General features: G+C 41.6%; 1 protein-coding gene across 1 annotated transcript; it reads left to right on the top strand.

Moving 5' to 3' along the window:
- Window positions 1-44: 44 nt before the first annotated feature.
- On the top strand, window positions 45-3,185 carry Atg9 (autophagy-related protein 9). The gene is made up of 2 exons (XM_018103898.3): window positions 45-1,900; window positions 1,966-3,185. Exons 1-2 carry the CDS (start codon window positions 238-240, stop codon window positions 2,886-2,888), a joined length of 2,586 nt encoding a protein of 861 aa, XP_017959387.1. The 5' UTR covers window positions 45-237; the 3' UTR covers window positions 2,889-3,185.
- Window positions 3,186-21,355: the final 18,170 nt, after the last annotated feature.

The raw sequence follows: 21,355 nt of genomic DNA on the forward strand, positions 1-21,355 counted from the left end.
GTTCTGCAAATTGAGTGACCAGCTGTTATATGTCGAGTGTGACCAATTAAAACTGTTTTGGGCATTTCATTAGTACTTTTATACGCAACGCATTATGCGAACAGTAGCCAAATTCAACAACAAAGAAGACGAATTATTCATTTAAACTATACTAGATAGATAGCACAGTGATATAAATATATACATCTATACATAGGAAAATATACAATTGACCTTGGGCGCTGTGAGGTGTGCGTCATGGCTAGCCCAAACATTAATTATCGCTCCTTGGCTGAGGAGCACGCAAATCCATTTCAAACAACAACAACAACAGCAGCGAACATAAAAACAAATTTGGACGACGCAAAAACATTTACAGCTGCTGCGCATTTAGGCGAACACGCGGATGACGAAGAAGATGGAGACCAGGAACACGACCACGAGCACGAGGATATGCCACACAATAGTGGATTTATGATACATATCGTTCCCGAAACTGGCAAAGAATCGCAACGCTGGAATCACATCGAAGATCTCGATTCCTTTTTCTCCCGCATGTACAATTATCAACAGAAGCATGGATTTCGTGTTATTGTACTGGACGAGGTGTTCCAGGTGCTGGAACTCGGTTTCGTCATTTGGCTGTTTACCTTCTCGACGCACTGCATCAAGTATGATGTGCTCTTTGGCAATAGTTTGCCTGATCCTCAGACGAATCGAACTAAAACGATGCTGAGCGACGTATTTATATCGACGGGTGAATGTGTGTCCAAATTTGGGTTCTTCACCTATCTGACTATATTCCTGGCTGCCATATATCTGGGCATACGGCTGCTCAAGACGATCTATCACATAACCCAATATGCTGATATCAAGAGATTCTACAACACTGCCCTGGGCATCGAGGACAGCGATTTGGATAACATCACCTGGCACGACGTGCAGCAGCGCACGCGCAAGGTGCAAGCCGAGCAGCACATGTGCATCGACAAGGAGCTGCTAACGGAGCTGGACATTTATCATCGCATTCTGCGCTTCAAGAACTATTTGGTGGCTCTTATGAACAAGCAGCTGCTGCCTGTCCGCTTCCAGCTGCCATTGATTGGCGAGGTCGTCTCGCTCTCTCGCGGCATGCTCTTCAACATCGATTTCATACTCTTCCGCGGACCTGGCTCTCCGTTCCAGAACAATTGGCAGCTGCGCGATGAGTTCGCCGTGCGCAGCAATCAAACGGAACTGGCCCAAAGGCTGTCGAAGCTGATACTGGGCGTGGCACTGGTGAATCTACTGCTGGCGCCCGTCATATTCCTCTGGCAGCTGATCTACTTCAGCTTCTCGTATGCGAATATCTTACGCAAGGAGCCGAGTGCCTTAGGTGTGCGCACCTGGTCGAACTACGGACGTCTCTACTTGCGTCACTTCAATGAGCTGGACCATGAGCTGGATGCGCGCCTAAATCGCGCCTACGAGTACGCCGATCGCTATTTGAGCTCCTTCTCCTCGCCTTTGGCTGCTGTGATAGCCCGTAACGGCCTCTTCATAAGCGGAGGCCTGCTGATCCTGATACTCGCCCTGGGCATCTACGACGAGCATGTCTTCCAGGTGGAGCATGTGCTCAGCATTATCGCTGCCTTGACCGTTGTCGGCGTGCTGTGCCGCACCTTCATACCCGATGAGAACCTCATCTGGTGCCCCGAGCAGCTGATGACCGCCATCCTAGCCCACGTGCACTACTTGCCCACCGAATGGAAGCAGCAGGCCCACACTGCCCACGTGCGGAACGAGTTCAGCAACTTCTTCCAGTTCAAGGCGGGCTATCTGCTCAGCGAGATCTTCAGTCCATTCGTGACGCCATTTGTGCTCATCTTTGTCTTTCGGCCCAAGGCCATGGAGATTGTTAAGTTCTTCCGCAGCTTCACAGGTGAGTTGGCTTACCTTTCCTTTCTATAGTCTATATATAAACTAAAGATTCTTCTCCATTTTTAGTTTCTGTGCGTGGCGTTGGCAACGTCTGCTCCTTTGCCCAGATGGACGTGCGCAAGCATGGCAATCCCGATTGGCAGATCAACAATAGCAATTTGCTGGATCTACCTGGTCTCAACAATGATCCACTGCATCAGCAGCAGCAGCAGCAGCAGAGTTTAGCTGGCGGCAAGACGGAAATGTCGCTGGTGCGCTTCACTCTGAACAATCCAGAATGGCAGATGCCAAAGGAGGCTTCCAAGTTTATCAAGGGCATTCGAGAGCATGCCATCGATGAGCTGGTCCAGGCGAAAACGTCGCCACAGACAGCGGCACGTGATAATCCGCTGATGCACAGCCTGATCTCATTCGGCAACATCGGCGAGGCGTACTCCTCCATAGCCAACTCTGTGCTGGCCGCCGACGTGAGTCCCGAGCAGCTGCAGCTCTCGCAGTCAATGAACGCTGGCCGTGCTAGCTTTAACACTCCTCCAACTGGCCTTGGAGTTGGAGGTGGAGCAGCGGCTGCATCCGACTTCCGCCAGATGCTGCAACAAAATCTGGGCGAGCCGTTGAGCAGCATGAGCATGGGTCCCGGGGACAGCATGCGGAGACTGCGTCTTAGCAAGGCTGAAGGACGCATCGAGGGACCAACGGATACCCTGCTCTACAGCCTGTACGGCGTGGAGCCACGACTGGCCAAGAATCCGATTGGCGTCACCGTTGCGGACATGTGCCTTAGTGCTCTCTACTTGCACGAGCTGAGCCAACAGAAGCGCTTGGCCCGGCAATCGCGCATCGAGGAGGCTGACGAGCGACCCGGTCCGAGTTCTAGGGGGCCACGCCCACAGGCACCGCCACAGCCGCCCACCGGTGCGGCGGGCCACACCGTGATTACCTCAAAGGCGGCCGAGCGGACGCCGCTTTTGGGCAACATTCGCTCATAGCAGCGACCAGTTTGGATCTAATTGATAATATCTATTCGTAATACTTATAGACTTAAGTAACAAGAGAGAAACAGAAACTAAAACTAAATCAAAACCTAAAACAGAATTCATTGTACTAACTGCTAACACTACAAACAGCCCCCCTCCCCCTGCTACTAGCGTTTAAGTTGTAAAGTGTGAGAAGAAAAAAAACTGTAAGAGTGTAAATCGAAACGTAAATCGGACGATGTTTTAGTGCTTTAGCTTTAGCTAAATCTAAATACGAAAAGCAATAAATTAACTGCATCAACGAACCAATTGCATGAGTGTTTCATTTAATGGGCGGGGGAAACGGCAGAGAGAGAGAGACGAGAGATTATTTAGAGAAAAAAATCTTAGGACGGATATAAAAAGAGATTGAGAGTGAGATACAGAATGAGAATGAGTAAGGAAAGGAAATTCAAAAGAGAATATGTATAGAGAGATGTGAGAGACATTTATATAGAGAGATAGAAAGATAGAAGAAGATAGAGTGGGCGGGAGAGAAAGAGTAAGAGAGCAAGGTGCTGTGATAGAGAGGGAACAGTATAGAGTACAGAGATAATGTGTGAGCAAGTAAGAGAGGGAAAGTGGGAGAGTGAGCAGTGAGAGAGAGAGAGAGAGAGAGCATATGAGAAGAGAGAGACCTAATGCATATAGATCAAATGAGGGTGAACAGATATAAAACCAACATGCAATCAACTTGTATATATAGACTCTCTTTTCTTGGAACTACTGCCAATACTTGAAAGTTATCTTTAAAGGCAAACGCCGTTAAGGGAATCCTCCAACGAGATCATTCAAGCCTCTGTGCTCCAATCAGGCTTAATTTAGTTGTCACGCTGCCATCTCTAGTTATGCAGTTACCATTCCCAGGAATTGTCGACACATACACACCTGCGCACACACCGCGCACCTGCATACATACACGCATACACATACACACACATACATATATATATCTATAGCTAAATAGTTGCGTTTTGGGTGGACGACGTCGCATCCAGCTGTGCAGCAGCGCCTCGTGTGTCAATGGCCACACACGAGCCCCATTTGGAGCTGGGTGTTGATGGCCAATGGCGAAGTTAGAGTCGATACATATATACAGATATACACATATGTATATATGTATGTGTGTGTGTGTGCATTAGCATCTGCATCTGCATTAACTTCCAGCTGCAGCTGAGCACATGCGATGGCCAAGTTTATGAATTATGAGCGTGTCGCGTGAGATTGAGCGAGAGTTGTAGTCGGATCTCGCATGCTAGTCCAAGTCCGAGTCGAGTAGGAGTGTGGGGGCAGAGCAGCTCCTTGGCTGTGTAGAGACACGTTGTCTCATTTTTACGCTGCACGCCAATTTTGGGCGAAACGTTGTTGTACATTAACTGCCAGCCCATTTGTTAGAGTTGCCCGTTTTGGTAAATCTCCGCTATCAGAGCGAGCATCTGCCATGGCGGACTCTTACAGCTGGGCCTCTAGTTCCTCACCTTCACCTCGCCTCGCTGCCTCACCTCGCCTCGCTGCCTCAGCTGCCTCACTTGTTGCATGTTGTGCTAATTGTAGCGATCATGTAGCTCTCTTGTACGATAGCAAAATCGAATGCCAAATGTGAACGGGCCATAATGCGTTAGCTATGAAAATAATGGCCTGATATTGATCTATATATGTATGTGTGTATGTTTTTCTTATAATTTATACTCAAGTTAATTTATAGTTGTTATACAAATATATTGTACATATATCTATTTAATAAGGAAAATTTTTAATTATTTTTATCAATGATGATTTTTTTTATATTATAAGTTAAAGTTAAAATTAAAGTCGAAATATCACTTTAAATATTTCTAAATAAATATTAATTTATATTTTAATACATTTATTGGCAATATAAAAAAAAAACAACATATAAATTAATTAATTTTACTCATTAATAATAATAATAATATATTGTGAATATTTTATATTTTGTTATTATTATTATTATTATTATTATTATTATTATTATTATTATTATTATTCTTATTATTATTATTATTATTATTATTATTATTATTATTATTATTATTATTATTATTATTATTATTATTATTATTATTATTATTATTTTATAAATATTTTTACCGCTTTATTTTTATTGACTTCAATTTATGATTTCCTGCACAGTCATAGGCAACACAAATAAAATAAAAATCATATATGTAGGTATACAAATAAAATGCAAATATTTACAATCGACAGAGACAGATCCGATCAGTTTTCAGCTACGCACAGCAGGGCCATGTCAAAAGAATGGGAAAGAAGTGAATGTCTGTCCATGCTGATATTTTTTGAGAGAGTGGACCCACCGCATGGCCGAGTCAACCAGTTCGGGCGCGCAGTTGGATAAAGCCTTGGCCACAGCCAGATCGGCAGCTGCCAGTCCAGCAATTAGGGCAGCTCCAGCCAGGCCAGGCCAGGCCAGCCAGACATCACATCCATCGATCCATCCAGTCGGAGCTGGCCAGCGACGTGTCTGTATGTCGACTAATGATGATAGTTGCAGCTAGATCGAGTGTGAAGCATCTGCGTCCCATTTGATTGACAACTGATCAACGTGCTACGTGCAACGTGCAACGTGCAACGTGCCGACTGCCTAGCTTTGATGCTTGAATGCTGCTGGCCAACGCTTTTGGAGGCATCCTTTTAGTCACGTAACTAGCCGCTAACTTGATAAGCTATCGATCTAGAGTTTTTTTTTTCTACCTGTAGAAACTAACAAAGGGTAGATTCACCTGAGTGTGTGAGTCTACGTGTCTATGAGTCTACGTATACGATTGAGTCTATGAATCTATGAGTCTACGAGTCTTAGACTCTGTGAGTCTATGAGTCTATAAGTCTATGAGTCTATGAGTCTATGAGTCTATGAGTCTATAAGTCTATAAATCTATCTATGAGTCTATGAGTCTATAAGTCTATAAATCTATCTATGAGTCTATGAGTCTATGTGTCTATGAGTCTATGAGTCAATCTATCTATGAGTCTATGAGTCTATAAATCTATCTATGATTCTATGAGTCTATGAGTCTATGAGTCTGAGTCTATGAGTCTATAAGTCTATAAGTCTACGAGGCTATATAGTATATGGCTCCATCCACCTATAAGCCTATGAATATATGCCTCTATCAATCTATGATTCCAAGAGTCTATGACCCTAAATGACTCTATGACTCTCTAAGAAGCGATAGAAGCGCTTCTGCCTTCATTAAATCCTCCGTCGAGCATCTCCAATTCGATCTTCACAGGGTATTTCATCAGCCTCACTTCAACGGCTAACTGTGCTTTTCTTTTAATTTATTTGAGCCGCATTTCCGTGCAGCAGTTATAATTAAAAATATAAAAAGGAAAACCCGTTCGCCTTACAAATGGGCCTCTCATATGCGGTCAGATAGTTTAGTCAAATTGCAGACGCCGCGGCGTGGCTGGCCGATGGATGGAACGCTGCAGATAGCCCGAAACTCTACACTGCGATCCTCGACTGCTGCATTTGCAATGCAAATTAGAAACGGCAGCAACAGCCCCTCTCCCCCTCGCCCCCTTCGACTATCCTCGTGGAGCTTGTAATCGAGCGTCGATTCAATAAAACATTTAAACATTAAACTGCTTTTATGCAAATTGCCAGCGTGCGCTTAATTTTCGATCCAGCTCTAGCTACCCCGGCTCCTCTGCCCGCCCTCTCTCTCTCTCTCTCTCTCTCACACACTCGATCTTTAGGCATCCGGCTATGAAGATTCGCTTGAATTATCTCTAGATCGCATGCATGTAACACCTAGCCCAGCCTCCAGCCCCCGAAGCACCTGTCGCTGATAACATCTAGAGTGGATCGTCTACAATTTAGCTTTACTCTCTGTCTCTCTCTGTCTCTCTCCTCTCTCATTCTTTCTCTCTGCCCCTCTCCGTTTAATGGCAGTGGCTGCCTGGCTAATCAATAGCTTATCGCTATTAATCTCTGGCTTCGATTTACCTTTGGCAGGCAACTTTGCTACTCGTTTTGTAGCTGCTGTTCCTCGTGTTGCTGCTGCGGCTGTAGAAAGTTGCTTGTTGGATTTGCCTCTGCTCGAACCTCAGTACATTCCTCCCTCCCTCGGTCCTTCCCCCACCTACGGCATCAGCCTGCAGCGTGAGCTCCAGTCTCTATCAGAGCAAACGTTTTCCCGTCCTTCCCATCCTGGTCGCTCCTTCTGCATCGCCTCTAGCGCTATCCCTGCCTCTCCTCTCCCTACGAGCTGCTATCGCAGTCCACCCTGGTCCCTCTTATAGCCTCTCCTTTGGCCGATTCCCCAATCTCTGTCCCAGAGTCTGATATAGCTTCTGCTGCAGTCTGTTCCTCAGCTTCTACCAGTCTCTGCCAGCTTTACCTCTCTTAGTCTCTATCCTAATGTGTGCTACTCCTCCTCCTCCTCCTCCTCTATCTTCTCCTTCGTCTCCTTCTTCTCCAGTCTCTCTCCTAGTTTCTAGCTCATTGCTCTTAGCTCTCCTTCAGCCTGCCTCCGAGCCCCTCTTCCATTCCCTGCTCCAATCTCAGCTCCAGTCACTGCTTCAATCGCTATCTCAGTCTCTCCTCTCTGCCTCTGCGTCCTCCGCCTCACTACCTGGCCAATTCATTAGACATCCAATTGCTGTCGCCTGTTTGTTAAATCGCTTACACGACCATTAACTTAATTGGCAGCTCGGGTCAATTTAATGGATCGTTCGGGTCAACTACTTAAAGACCAAGAAGCTAGACTAAAGTGCAGGTTTCTTGACTTGAGTGGAGCAGGTGTGAAAGGTTTTGGCTTTAGCTGTGGGCTCTTGAGCGCTCTAGATATTCAAATTGAAGAGCTTTACGTTAAGTACGTCGTTGCACGTACTTGGAATACAGAGTGAATAGAAGTCAAAAGGCGGTTTTCCATTTATGTATATATAACATTTTCTACATGTTCAACAAAGGCTAGATATATATGTATATAGTTTTTTTTACCTTTTACTTAAGTTGAAGTGTACTAATGGGAAATCTTTAAGTATTTTATTTATATTGAAAATATACTAATTATTTATCCATCAACAATTTTAATAAAAGAAAATGATGTTTATATATATATAAAATCTAGCGTTTATCATTATGTGAAAATAAATATGCATTAATTTATTTTCAGTAAAAAAAACGCCATTTTTTATTTGAAAATGGATTTGAATGGATTCATGAAATTTGTATACATATAAATTTATATACATATGCATATAACGGTATAGCATGAAACTAATTTGAATATGGAGCTACTGATTTTAAATGAATTTTTAATGAATTATAAATAAATTTAAAAAAAATTGTAGATAAATTCCTCAAAAGTTTTAGACGAATTTTACATAAATACAAACTATGTTTCTTTTTTTTGCCCCGAATCCATTGAAAAATGGATATCAAGGTATAAAAATTGTCTTATTTATTTTGTATTTATTTTGTATTTTTATTTATTTTTTTTTAATTTATTTTAAAAATTTTTTTTTGTTTTTCGTTATTCAATTTACTTCCACAATTTATAAAGTATTTGTTGCTTACATATAAATATTTTTTTATATTCTAACTATAAATTATTTCCTAGTCTAACAATTATTTCCATTATAAAAGTTTTCCTTGAATTTTTATAAATTAACCCAAATCTGAAACGATTTTTCTTCTTCAAGATAAGTTTTGGTCAGGCGAAGCTCACATTAAACGCGAATTGGCTTTGATTATTTGTGAACAAGTTTGCATGTAATTGATACGAAGCTAAAGTTCGCAATTTATGGGCCAGGCGCACAAGAGCTGACAGCCCCACACACTCACACACACACACACGCACACGCTGGCAAAACTAGCTGTATATATGGTACACTATAATCTGATCCGTTGATGGTCATCAATTTGCGCAACGTATACGCCCTGTAGGTCAGGCGAGCCGTTAAGAAAAAAAGAGAGAGCGAAGAAATTAAACCGCTAGACATATTTATGAGGCCAGTGCAGGCGAGTGAGGAGCAGCAGGGAGCGGGGGATGACTGGAGGAGCTGACTTAACATGCGCCTGCCGGGCGGCAATCGCATCGACGGCCACAGCCACAGTCGCAGTCGCAGTCGCAGCATCCGCCACAGCATCCATGCTCCATCTGGGAGACACACAGAGAGCTCTGTTTAGCGTCGTCGCCAGCGACGGTTGGCGCGTGGGCAGCGGCTGTCGCCCGAAGTGGATTTTCTGTTCAACAAGTAGTTTATGATGTTTTTGTCAATTCATGGCAAAATTAATGACGCTGCAGAAAATGCACACACACACACACACACATATATACAGAAGTAGAGCTCTTGAAGCTGATGCTAAAATGGGCGAATCTGCTGGAGGCTCTGCCTGCGCCTGCGCCAGCGTCTAGGCGTTAAAACTTATCGAGCTGAGCTGAGGAGTTGCTATGAGTATGCCCTCACCCCTACTCTACCCTAGCCTAGCCTACCTTGCCATCCTCTGCCCATCCTCTGCTCAGTCTGGCAGCGTCTGCATTAAAAAATGCCATTAGTCACATTTGTGGAGCACAGCATCGCAATTGCCGCTTGTTACCATGACTTGTAATTTTAAGCATACCCTGGTAATACTCTAAGAAGGGTACATTGACTGTGATACAAGCTATGTGACATGTAGCAGGAACTTTATATGTGTTGAACTTAACAGATAGGACAATGAAATCATGTACTTATTCGCTTTAACACCTAATACTATATAGAGATCTCCAATTTCTGGTTTATTTTTCGCCACAACTCGAGAACTATACGCGCTACAGACTGCAAATTCGCTACGTAGATGCTTCTTAAGTAAACAATTCTAAGAAATATTTCCTTTTTCTGATTACTCCAGGATAGAGATAAAAAATTGCTAATTCCTTAGTTAAGATCTCTGAAACTGAAAAGTCAAGGTATTATGCATGTCTTCTATATGCTTTTAAGAATTGACCATTAAATATTGAAGCCATACAAGATCGTATATCTACCCAAAGGATCAGGCCAAGAAGGAATAATCAAGGGATCAGCCAGAGTCTGAGCTACCTTTGTAGTTAGGGTAACGCCATGCTAGTCACACCTGAATCGAGCATATTTACGAGTTCGACTAAGTGCAACCCGTTTTTCACAGCCCCCGTTGATGGGGAGGGGCGTGGTGGGGCCAGGGGGCAGCATCTGCGTGCTTTGCTTGTGGCACACAACACAAAAATATTTCTATTGCCGTTAATGGCGTTAATAATTTTTCTGCAGCGAATGCAAACAGCAAATGCAGCTGGTAGCTGCTAGATGGTAGACGGTAGATGGTAGAGGCAGCTGCTGCAGCTCCTTGAAGGCACTCGAGATGGAGTTTCTGGGTAGGTGTGGATTAGCAGCCGGCTGTCATGTTGAAGATGACGTTACATAGCTGCGAGTGACAGCCGGCAAAAATGTCTAAAACGAAACAAAAAAAAATAAATACAAAGTGTAATAAAAAAAATATATGGAAGAGTTGCGCTGGGCGGCGCCTAATGCGAAATTAATTGAAAAAGCAGAGCTCAAAAATAATACCAAAAGAAATGGCCAAGCAAATGCAAGTGGGCAGCCGCCTAGCTGGCGAAAAGCTGGGCAGCTGCTCTACAAGAGCGCCAGCAGCAAATGCTATATCGAATTTCGCTCTGGTAGCCAGCCACTTGTCATTGCACGTAATCCGATACGGGAGAGGCGCACAGACTGGACTCCGAGCCACTGAGGCAGAGGCGGGCATAAGCACATGTTGAACAAGCCTTACCAACAGCAACAACAGCAACAGCAGCAGCAACATCAGAATGAGAGGCATCCCAAGTCGACGACACATTGCAAGGCAGGTGGAAAGCAGAGGAGGAAGTGGAGAAGGAGAATGCAGCAAAGATGCGGCATCATTTGCCGTTGGCAGCGGACATGAACTGCTAAAACCCGAAACCAAAAGCTATAAAGCCAATGCAGTTAGCCAATCCAGATGTTACAGTTGCTAGATTAGATCAGGCCAGAGATGGGAGATGCGAGATATGATGAGGCTGGCTAGATTGCTTAAAAAGATCAGCTACAAGCCGTAGAAGAGAGTTGCATTTGGCATATTGAAAGAACAGAGAAGCGACTTCATAGAAAGCCGCGTCTCAAAGCGATGGAAATAACAGTCAAAAGCTAAAAAGTACTCAAATCTAACTAGATAGTATCAGTAAAAATATAAAAGAGTCTCAATTAGTTGTTGCGAAACAAGATCAGCTGAAGACCCAGACAAAAACTTCATTTGGAATAGTTGTGAAAGAGTTAGCTGGGCATTGCAATAATTGGTGAATAGTGATATGGAGAATATTCAAAAGAGAAGAGATTGGATTTCCTACTAGACAACAAATACTTATGATCTAAGAACTCATATATAGAGGCGAGTATTTATTTAATCTATAAAATACAGTAAATATTTAATCTAAAAAATATACTAAACCTAATTTATCTATATAATACAGTAATCTATAATGAAAGAAAGATGTAGAGCTGATTGTTGATTAGGAAAGAAAAGAGGATATTAGAAGTCGATATTGAATAGATCCTCCTTTTAGATGCTGGCTAGAGACTCTTGAATGAGTTCTTGAATATCGTGTCACAAGAATGCTGTTAAAATATCAAAAGCTCAAAAGCTTAAAATGACAATAAAGATATTATAATATATAGAATTTACTTAGACTGTAGAATAAGCTTTTGAGGATTTAGAAATCTATTTGTTATATAGAAGATTTCATTTGTAAGCTGTGGGACAATAAATGTTGTCTGACATAGGCATAGTATTTCTATTAGAAATTTTTGTGGAGATAAGAACTGCAATTGGGCAGGAGCTGAAAAAGGGATTTTTGGCTTTAGCGAAGTAAACTTAACCCAGATAGAGAGAGGAGGAAAAAAAAGTAAACCTTTAACTATTTCTTAACATTCAACTAAATATTTAACATTTAACACTTAACATTCTATAATATTCAAACTACAAACACTCTGATCTAAGGCCACAGCAAGTCTTTCGTCTCTCAGTGGGTCCCCTTAGCACTTGACACTCTCTGTAGCTACGACTCTGCTGCAGCTAGGTTAACTGTAAACTACTTTAGAGCAGCGAACGCGTAACTTGACGAAATTTCAAGCAGCTTTTGGCTATTTATATGGACGCCATTTTAAAGCTGGCTCTGAGGCCGTCTAATAAACACGCCTACTTCAGCAGCTGTGACACCTGTGCGTAAAAATGTGTGTGTGAGTGTGTGTGTGTGTGTGTGTGTGTGTGTGTAATGTGCAATTATAAAATTGAGCAGAAAAGAAACGAAAAATAAAATCACGCATACGCAAAGTTGGCCGCCAAAGGCGAGCGAGCAGTGCAAGTGTGAAGGAGATGGAGATAGAGTGCGTGTATATGTGTGTGTGTGTGTGTGTGTGTGTGCGTAGTGAATGGCTGTGCGCGCACTTGTTGTTTGTTGATTTTGATTTTGGCTTTTAGTTTAAGTTTTAGCTTAGTTTTTCATTTCGATTTTTTTTTTTTCTGTAATCACAAAATACGAGAGACTCGTTTTATTTATTTTTTTTTTTTGCTTTCGTTGAGCTCTTTGACAAATTCGGCAAATGGCAAACTACAGCAAGCAGCCACTAGTTGGGCCAGCGGGTGTGCGACGCGAAAGGGGGCGTGGCAGTTTGAGCTCTAGACTCTAGATTGCCGCAATTTATTTGCGCATAAAAAATGCAGCGTGTAAACTCCAATTAGACGCTAATTTTAGCATACAAATGCATTTAAATAAAATGCAAATGTGCGTGCAGGAAACTCTATGTGTGTGTGTGTGTGTATGCGTGTGTGTGTGTGGCACATTCACCTGGGCTAAGGCTAAGGCTAGAGGCTTAGCAAAGTGAACGGCTGCGCCTATTAAAGCAATCAATAAATGGCTGACATGCCCAGCCGAAAAATAAATAAAAATATAAGATAAAAAAAAAGAAGTTGAAGCCAGCTGCTGCCGCTGCCCCCGCTGCCCCCGCATCCCTCTACGCTATACGGATGCAGTCAGAGATTAGGATGCCGTAAGAAAGGAAAACCAAAATGAAATATACATATGTGACACTGCCAGCCCATCTGGGCGTAGATGCAAGCGGTTTATGCAGCTATTAAAGACGGGCTAGCGATGGGAGCGTGACACGAAAATGTTAAGCATGACAGCAATAATGAGAACTGTTTAACGGAACATGTGAGAGAGAGAGAGAGAGAGAGAGAGAGAGAGAGAGAGAGAGAGAGAGAGAGAGAGAGAGAGATAGAAAAAAATAAAAAGTGAGCAACAACGAGGGAGAGAGAGAGAGAGAGAGAGAGAGACAGCAACACATTAATAGAAGGGGAGTTAATAAGAAATTAATATGGGGATACAAGGATAGAGGGAGATAGAGATCTATGATATCCCACTTAGCGTATGGACAGATAATTAGGAAGTGAGAGGTACCTTTGGAATACCCTTATCAAAAGAAAATCTGATAAGCATACGAAACTATTTATATTGAAAAACTTGTATATATATGACATTCCATTTCCATTTAAGAAGAAAATGAAATTCATCTGATATACTCAATAGTCTCTCAATAGTCATCTGATATAGTCTTTAAAAAGAAATATGCATGTTTCTTTAAAACAAAATTTACAAAATATTTAGAAGAGGATTCTTAGCTAAAAATCGGAAATAGCATAGCTCTACATTTTCAAAGAGATGGTTTGAGATCTAATCTTGCGCTTGTTTCGATTGTGAAAATACATATATACGAATTTCAATAGTATTTTCAACACTAAGCGCTTTTCCATATTAAAACTTAATTCATATATTGAAACTAGGGAACATAGAGAAAAAGTCCATATATGTAAAGCTCAGACAAAACCTAGACAAAGCATTCTATCAAAGCGAGAGCTCAGGTGAAGACCAATCTCGTAAGCTAAATCGAATTCCCATTGATAGGCATTCCAAAGTCCAGAATGTGCAAAATAAATGTAAGTTTTTTTCATATAAATATAATCATTCTTCAAATGAATTATCTTAAGCAAAAATTTCAAATTTCCCTTCATATCTATATTTCTACGATTCCAACATATTTCCTCATATGCTCTCATCTCATCGTGCTGTCATCCACCCACTCGTGTCACGAATTCCACTTTAGACTCACCCGAACCTAAAGCAAAACAAAAAGAATTTAAAAACTGACAACAAAAAAAAGGCAGGATAGGCAACCCGCAGGGTTCGCGTGACTGGGCACAAATATGATTTGGCAATTATATGCGATATATAGTCGTACACCCAGCGGGCAACGAGAGAGCCATGGGCCACGAGAAGCCGTGGGCCCACGTAGCAGTTGGCCACGGTAATTGCCAATTATGCGACGAATCAAAGCAGCCAAATTTGGCCAAAAGAAAATCAAAATAAAGTCAGCTTTTTATTGCAATTCTCGAGAGTTTGGCCCCAGGCAACAGCAGCAGCCGATCATGGCAAATAACTGAGAGAGAGGGTATGATGTGCGTAAGTGTGGATATGTGACGGACTGCGGGAGGAATCGAAGAAAGCTGTAGGAGATTAGCTACAATTGTAGTACAACTTCAAAAGCTATATATGCTTGTATAGAAACGTATATAGTATTTTAAAAAACTTTAAAAGTCTAGAGCTCGAGAACTATAAGAGTTACAGACACAAAATTTGGTATGCGCTTTTCTTAACTTGTATTAATATATAGCGTATATCCCTCTTCTTATACAGATCATTTAATGCTTGCCTAGACAAAGATAACTGTCCAAGAAATCAAATACCTAAGAGATTCGAAAGGCAATCTATAATAATCGATAACTATAGCAGCTCCTCTCATCAACTATGACCCATGAGCTGTCTTTTAGCATCTCCCCCCCTTAAACACCTCACCCGCCAATCGTCTCCAGGGTAACTGCCAGTCGTTTACACCTAACGCTCGGGCGCATTGTTGTTGCTGTTTGGCTGCTTTGTTGTAATGAAGTCATTATAAAATATTGCGTCCAATGCACGCACCGTGCCTGACCAGGCCTGAACCGGGGCCGCTGGCTCGCACGGCCATTGGCCATAAATTCTCATTCGTTCGTTCGTTTTCGTGCCGGGTCTCTGAGCTCTCAACCTGTCACGACAGCTGGGCCACGTCTAATCTAATCCAATTGCCAACTCGATTGTCTGTGTGTGCGTGTGTGCGCATGTGTGTGTGTGAGTGTGTGTGGAACCAGTCAAAGTCTTGCAACAACATCTAGTGTCGACTCCTACTCCTACTCAGACTGCAACTCCTACTCCCACTCCCTTTGCGCTCAGAGCTCCTTTGTGCTGTTTATTAATGCCTGTAGCTCATTAAGCCGACGCTGGGCAGCCCATAAATCCAGCTGGTGCAGCTACCTCGACTCCGACAGCAATCCCAGAGCCAAATCCCGCTGCCACGCCGTTGACTGATCGAGGTGTCAGAGTCGAGCCACCGATCTGGGCCGCAGCTTTATGACTCCACTTGACTGCAACTGACACACACTTTGTTTCAGCTGTCGCCCCTGCTATCCGTGCTGTCTGTCCGGCGTACATGTCGGTGCATTGCAATGATCTCCTTGGTGGCCAGCGCTCGTTAACACTGTCTCACTCCCAAGGGCTTCATTTGGCTAAAGTAGCGCGCTGTGCGCCCAATTCTTAATCAACTGCAGCTAAATTGATTAATGAGTTTCGCTCTGGCGCTAAAGAGGGCGGTTCCAAGAGTATCAGTAACATTATATAGACAGATGAGTAGAGAGAGAGATAGAGGGAGGGAGAGAGAGAGAGAGAGAGAGAGAGAGAGAGAGAGAGAGACGAGTTGTCAGCCCTCGCTTAGATTCTATACAGCCTTATATGCAAACCAGAAATATATATTATAGATATAGCTTATCTAGTTAACTGTTATGATTGAATGAAAGGTAGTTAATATTAATATGTCATATATACAATACATATATTAATTACTTTTCATATACATATACAACTTTATAATATGCAGTCTCCACTGAGTATACGTAATATATGTAAATAAACATAAATTTAAGATCTGTAAAAACTAGATTTTGGAGCGGCAGAACTTCTATATTATGTGAGGGTTATTACTATTGATATGAATATAATATTTAAATATTTATTACAAAATATTTTCAAATTACTTGTATGTGGAATATTTGTGGGATATAATATATATTTATAGTATATAATTTTGCAAATTTTAGTTAAATTTTATATAATAATAATAATTTTATTTTAGTTAAATTTTATATTGAATTTATATTATGGAAAGTAAAAGTCAAATTGAGGAAAAATATATATACATACATATGTATATAAATATTTAAAGAAAGTCAAATTGAGGAAATATATATAGGCACATTTTAGATAAAATTCAATGTATTCAAAGTAATTTCTATAAAAATCTAGGAAGTGCATTTTGTATGAATTTGGGAGTTTCTCAAATTCAGTTAGTTCGTGACTTCCAATTAGACTTAAGACTGTTCAACAAGTCTGATAAATTGTCTTGATAATATATATTATTAGATGAAGTGCAGAAGTGATATATACACATACATATACATACATATGTATGTATGTATGTATATCTAGAGTTGAGTATTATATATATATAATACTGGCAATTCAATATATATAACTATATAGTTACATACATATGTATATGTATGTGTATATATCATCAATTTTGCACTTTTTCTACCTTTACAGCTTCTGCACTTCATCTAACTGCTGCATCCAATTAAGCTCAATTGCGGCTCTAAAGCCTCGTTCGTTCTTTCTCGTTTACAGCTGTCGCAGCTGCACATTAATCTTCACACCAGTCTACTTAGCTATATGTGGCTTATGGTGTTAATTCTCTGCATGGTCATCGATGCGTATACGCAATATGGCAAAGACTTGAGCTTGACAATTACATGTCTTATATAGATTATTGTCTTGGTAAAGAGAGCGAGAGAGAGAGAGAGAGTAGAGAGAGAGAGAGTAGAGAGAGAGAGAGAGTAGAGAGAGAGGGTGATTGGAAGAGGATATTCTATGAAAGAAACCTATTATTAGTGTAATACTGGTATGAATGTATATACCTAATCGGATCGAACAGCAAAGTATATATAGTTGGGTTATCTATAAGAAGGAAAGAGAGGGACTATAAGTAGACTATAAGAGAGTGCGAATCAAATTGCGTAGGAAAAGGTTTTGGGAAAGTAAGAATGAGAACAAGACTGAGACGGAGAGTAAGAATAAGAAAGAGGCCATAAATAACCCCAACAAGGAATAATGAGAATAAAATTAAAATTGAGAAACAGAACGAGACTATTTAGGATATCAGGAATGATAATGGCAATCGTGAAGCTGAATGAGAAGAAGAACGACAATGAGATGACTATGCTAATGATAATGCTAATCATAAAAATAGTAATGCGTAATAAGCAATTCACTACAAAGTGTTCGCTAGGGTATTTGATGCACTGCCAGCTGCTGCATGACGCTCTAAAGAATTCCATTTTTTGTTCCTTGGCTCCACTTCTCCCACATAATGATGCGCGTCCGTCGTGGAGCCATCTGATTGGCATCAATAAACGTCGCACGTAGCTCATGAGGCGACTTTTTTTTTGCTGCTGCTGATTGAGCGGAGCTACAAGCAGCCAATCACACACGCACATACATATATGTAGATGGCTGTACGTATATATAGACATCAATACATACATACACATAGAGGTGCAAGTGGAGTACTCTGCTCCTGTTTTTTTTCCGTTTCTCTTGGCATTTAAAGGCGTCATTATTAGCGCTACAAAGGAGACACTAATAATTGTTTGCATTTCAAATGGAAGCGCCTCACTAATTGGAACAGTTGCTGCTGTTGCAGTTGTTGCTGTAGTTCTTGCTGCAGTTGTTGTGGATGTTGCAAGCCTTTGAGTTTTCTTATCACATAAATTGTGCACACAAATCTTGATCTGCAAATCATTTTCGACAACTTTACGGCCGCGCACACGTTCAAAAACGTGCCTAACTCTTAAATACACTGGGCGAAAACAAAGGCTGCGAATCCAATTCAATTTGTGTTGAACTTGAACATTTGAGATGTGCTGGGATATTTGTTATATGTAGATTGCAGAGGAGGCAGTAGGTTTAAGTGTGAAGGTGATCAAATACGAATCCGAAATTGTTCCTTCTGCCTACAAGTCTTATAATAATTATATATTCATTTAAACCTGAGCTTGACGTTAGGTATATCTTTATTCAAATCGAATTTCCATAGAAGTCCAATTGATGGAGTCGAAAATAGTTCAATTTATAATAATATATATAATGAATATATATGTTCAATATATGTACTGGATAAATTCAAGAATCATTGCTTCATTATGCTTAATTTTTGCTCATATATTCACATTAAGTTTATGTTGAGAAATAATTATTCAAATTATTAAAATTTATATAAATAAAAAATCTTAAAAAAATTAACCAAGAATATTTTGTAAAAGTCTTGAGAAATAAGGCGAATTCAAACAAGTTTCTTAGCAAAAAAAATCAATCCAAAGTTAGCTAGAGCTAAATGGGGTTTGTGATGAGGGGAATTTCATCTCAAAGAAAATGAAATCGTTTTATGCTTAAAATTCACATAATTTAAGAACTTGGCTTGAACCTAAGAAACATGACTTAAATTTGAGCTGGATTTCCATTGAGAGATTAAAGAGAAACCCATTCGATATTTTATGATTCTGAAAACTAAACTCATCTAAAATCGTCCATTTGCTTTCAGTGTATTTGCTTATTTTATTTTATGTTATTGGGCCACGTTATCTGTAGCTTAGATCAAAGACACGCACACACACACACACGCACACTCCCATGTTGCAGGCACTTCACTTTGTTGGCCACATTTCCTGTCTCACTTTTTTAGCAGCTCCTACAAAAATATTGAATTATTTACGTGCCCAACTAAGCTGACATTTAATTTAAGTGCCAACACCAGGTACAGATCGTGGTCCAACTGGAGCGCCAACTGGAGCGGCGAGCTCCAATTGGAAGAACTGTCTGCACTAATGAAATTTATGCATTTATGCCAACGGGCTTAATGTGGAGGATGTTGTCCGTATGCCATGATGCCACGATGCCATGATCCATGTTAATGTCCATCAAATAAATGTGACTCTCTCGGCTGTCAATTCGATTGTTGAACATGTTGCAAAGTTGCCAAGGAGTCGCAGAGACGACTCGACGCTGCTCTGCTCTGATCAATTTGCAATTAGCCGCACTTGCAACGGATATGGTTTGGTTTGGTTCGGATGCCCTGCGACACTTGCAGCAAACAGCAAAACAACAACAACAACAACAACAACAAAACAGCTGCGACGTTTCCCGTGAGAAATTTCAATTATTTTAATTAGCGTTGCGATCCGCGCGGCTGCTTTATTAGGCGACGACAACAACAACAAGGTAACAACAACAACAACAACGAATGAACGTGGAAGGCGATGTTAGCGCGTCTGCGTCTGCGCAGAGTCTGCGATGGCGACTGCGTCAGCGTCTTCCAGTTTGCCGCTGCTAAGCGCCTGCGTCCAATTTCCGCTGCCGCCGCACAGTGGAACGCGTCTGGCCGGATGGCGTGGCAAAAAGATTAAAATTTTAACAGCCCGCATTTATGGACAAATGAATGTGCAGACAATTGAGCGCAGCTTAAGAAGCCAAACAAATCATTTTGTAAGCGATTGCCATTTACGGTTAATCCCAGTCCATAAAGCAGAAGCTGGCCAAATGGCCATGGCTGCACGGATGTCATATAAGAGTTTACGAAACACCCTGTACGAGCCCACAAATCTGTGCTCACTCTAGACAAAACAATGCACCATACAAAACATAAACTAAATGAAGAGGTAAACACGAACGGATGCAACCGTTTTATATCAAATAGACTACAAAGAAGAAAACTAAGAAAAAATATTGTTTGTTTCCGTCTGAAAGTGCATTGAAGATCCAGCGTTCAATATAGTTGCATATATTGTTTACAAATATTTTAAGGTAAAAGATTAGTTTCGGTATAAGTGAAACACCTGTGCACACACATACAGTTATAATTTGCCATGTAAAGCAATACAAATATATTTAAGTTTAATCATAAATAAAATCAGTATTAACAGCTCTTGCTTGAATCACCCTGTGCCAACACTTTTCACTCCACTGCCCTGCACGAATTTTTGCATAACAAACACAGTCGCACGTTGCTAAGCACTGTGCGGCGATGCTGACGCTGACGCTGGCGTCGCTGCCCGACTTTGGAATGCCAGAATGCCAGAGTTGATAGCGGTGTCAGAACAGGATTCTGGATTCGCTCGCTGCTAGTTGGAGTCGAAGTCGAAGTCGGCTAATGACATGTTTTGGATAATGATGACGGGCAACGGATTGGAAGAAGGAGTCCCAGCGACGATGGCGATAAAGAGTGGAACTTAATTGAAATTGATGAGACACTGCGCTCGGCGCTGGCCATTCGGAAAATTGCGTACAAAGTTGGCAACGTTTTGGCCAAGCAAATCAATCTGCATGCCAGCAGTCAGCGACGACGGCTAACTGTGTCAAGACACTGGACCACCCGGCAGATAGGCGACTGTATGTATATATGCACACACACACACACACATACATATATACATATTTATTTGTGTACTTGTGAGTGCTGCAATTCCAGGTGCTTTATAATTGGCCGCTGCGGTGTCAATTGCAGCGCCAGCGCTCAATTAATGGCAAACCTACGCCGCCTGCAGCTGCCAGCTCACTGACTCCCCTGGGAGTTGGCAATGTGACTTGCTGCTGGGGCAGCGCAGCAGCGCAGTCGCGCAGTCGCGCAGTCGCCCGCTGTGCACGGGAATGCCAATTTCAGCAATTAACAACAATGGCCATAAATGCGTGAAACGCATAAACTGACTGGAAATGCAGCAGCCAGCAGCCAGCGAGAGAGAGAGAGAGAGAGAGACTGAGATGCGTTTGCGATTCAGCTAAAGCTAAAGCCACTTGCAATATTCTGATTGGAACGGCAATTGGTGTGCAGCTTTAACTGCTCGCACGATCTCCAATTTGAATATGAATTTTCGAAACTGGGCAACGCCATTTTGTTTTCTTATTGGATTTGCGCTGTGCGCTGGAGTAAAAGTAAGCGGTAGCTGCGCTCTGCGCGGTTCGTGCCAACCATTGACCGAGCCAAAGGCCAATGGCGCACATTAATCAACAGATCATATTCATATATTGGCCATTGTTTATGCAGTTATTAGGATAAATAAATATAAAATGTGAGCACGCTAGATGAGCAACTAGGCGATACCCTGTAAAAAGCGCAGTTGGCGAATGAGTGTTGCTTGACAAATGTTAACTAGA

This window comes from Drosophila navojoa, chromosome 5 (genome assembly GCF_054131105.1).
Source record: "Drosophila navojoa isolate 15081-1374.11 chromosome 5, UAZ_NAV_1.0, whole genome shotgun sequence".
Classification (NCBI taxonomy): Eukaryota; Metazoa; Arthropoda; class Insecta; order Diptera; family Drosophilidae; genus Drosophila; species Drosophila navojoa.

What these genes read in the sequence shown, in the direction of transcription:
- Atg9 (XM_018103898.3), top strand. Translation starts at nt 238, where the DNA reads ATGGCTAGCCCAAACATTAATTATCGCTCCTTGGCTGAGGAGCACGCA. An exon ending in GTTCTTCCGCAGCTTCACAG is followed by an intron (nt 1,901 to 1,965) that starts GTGAGTTGGCTT and finishes CTCCATTTTTAG; the next exon opens with TTTCTGTGCGTGGCGTTGGC.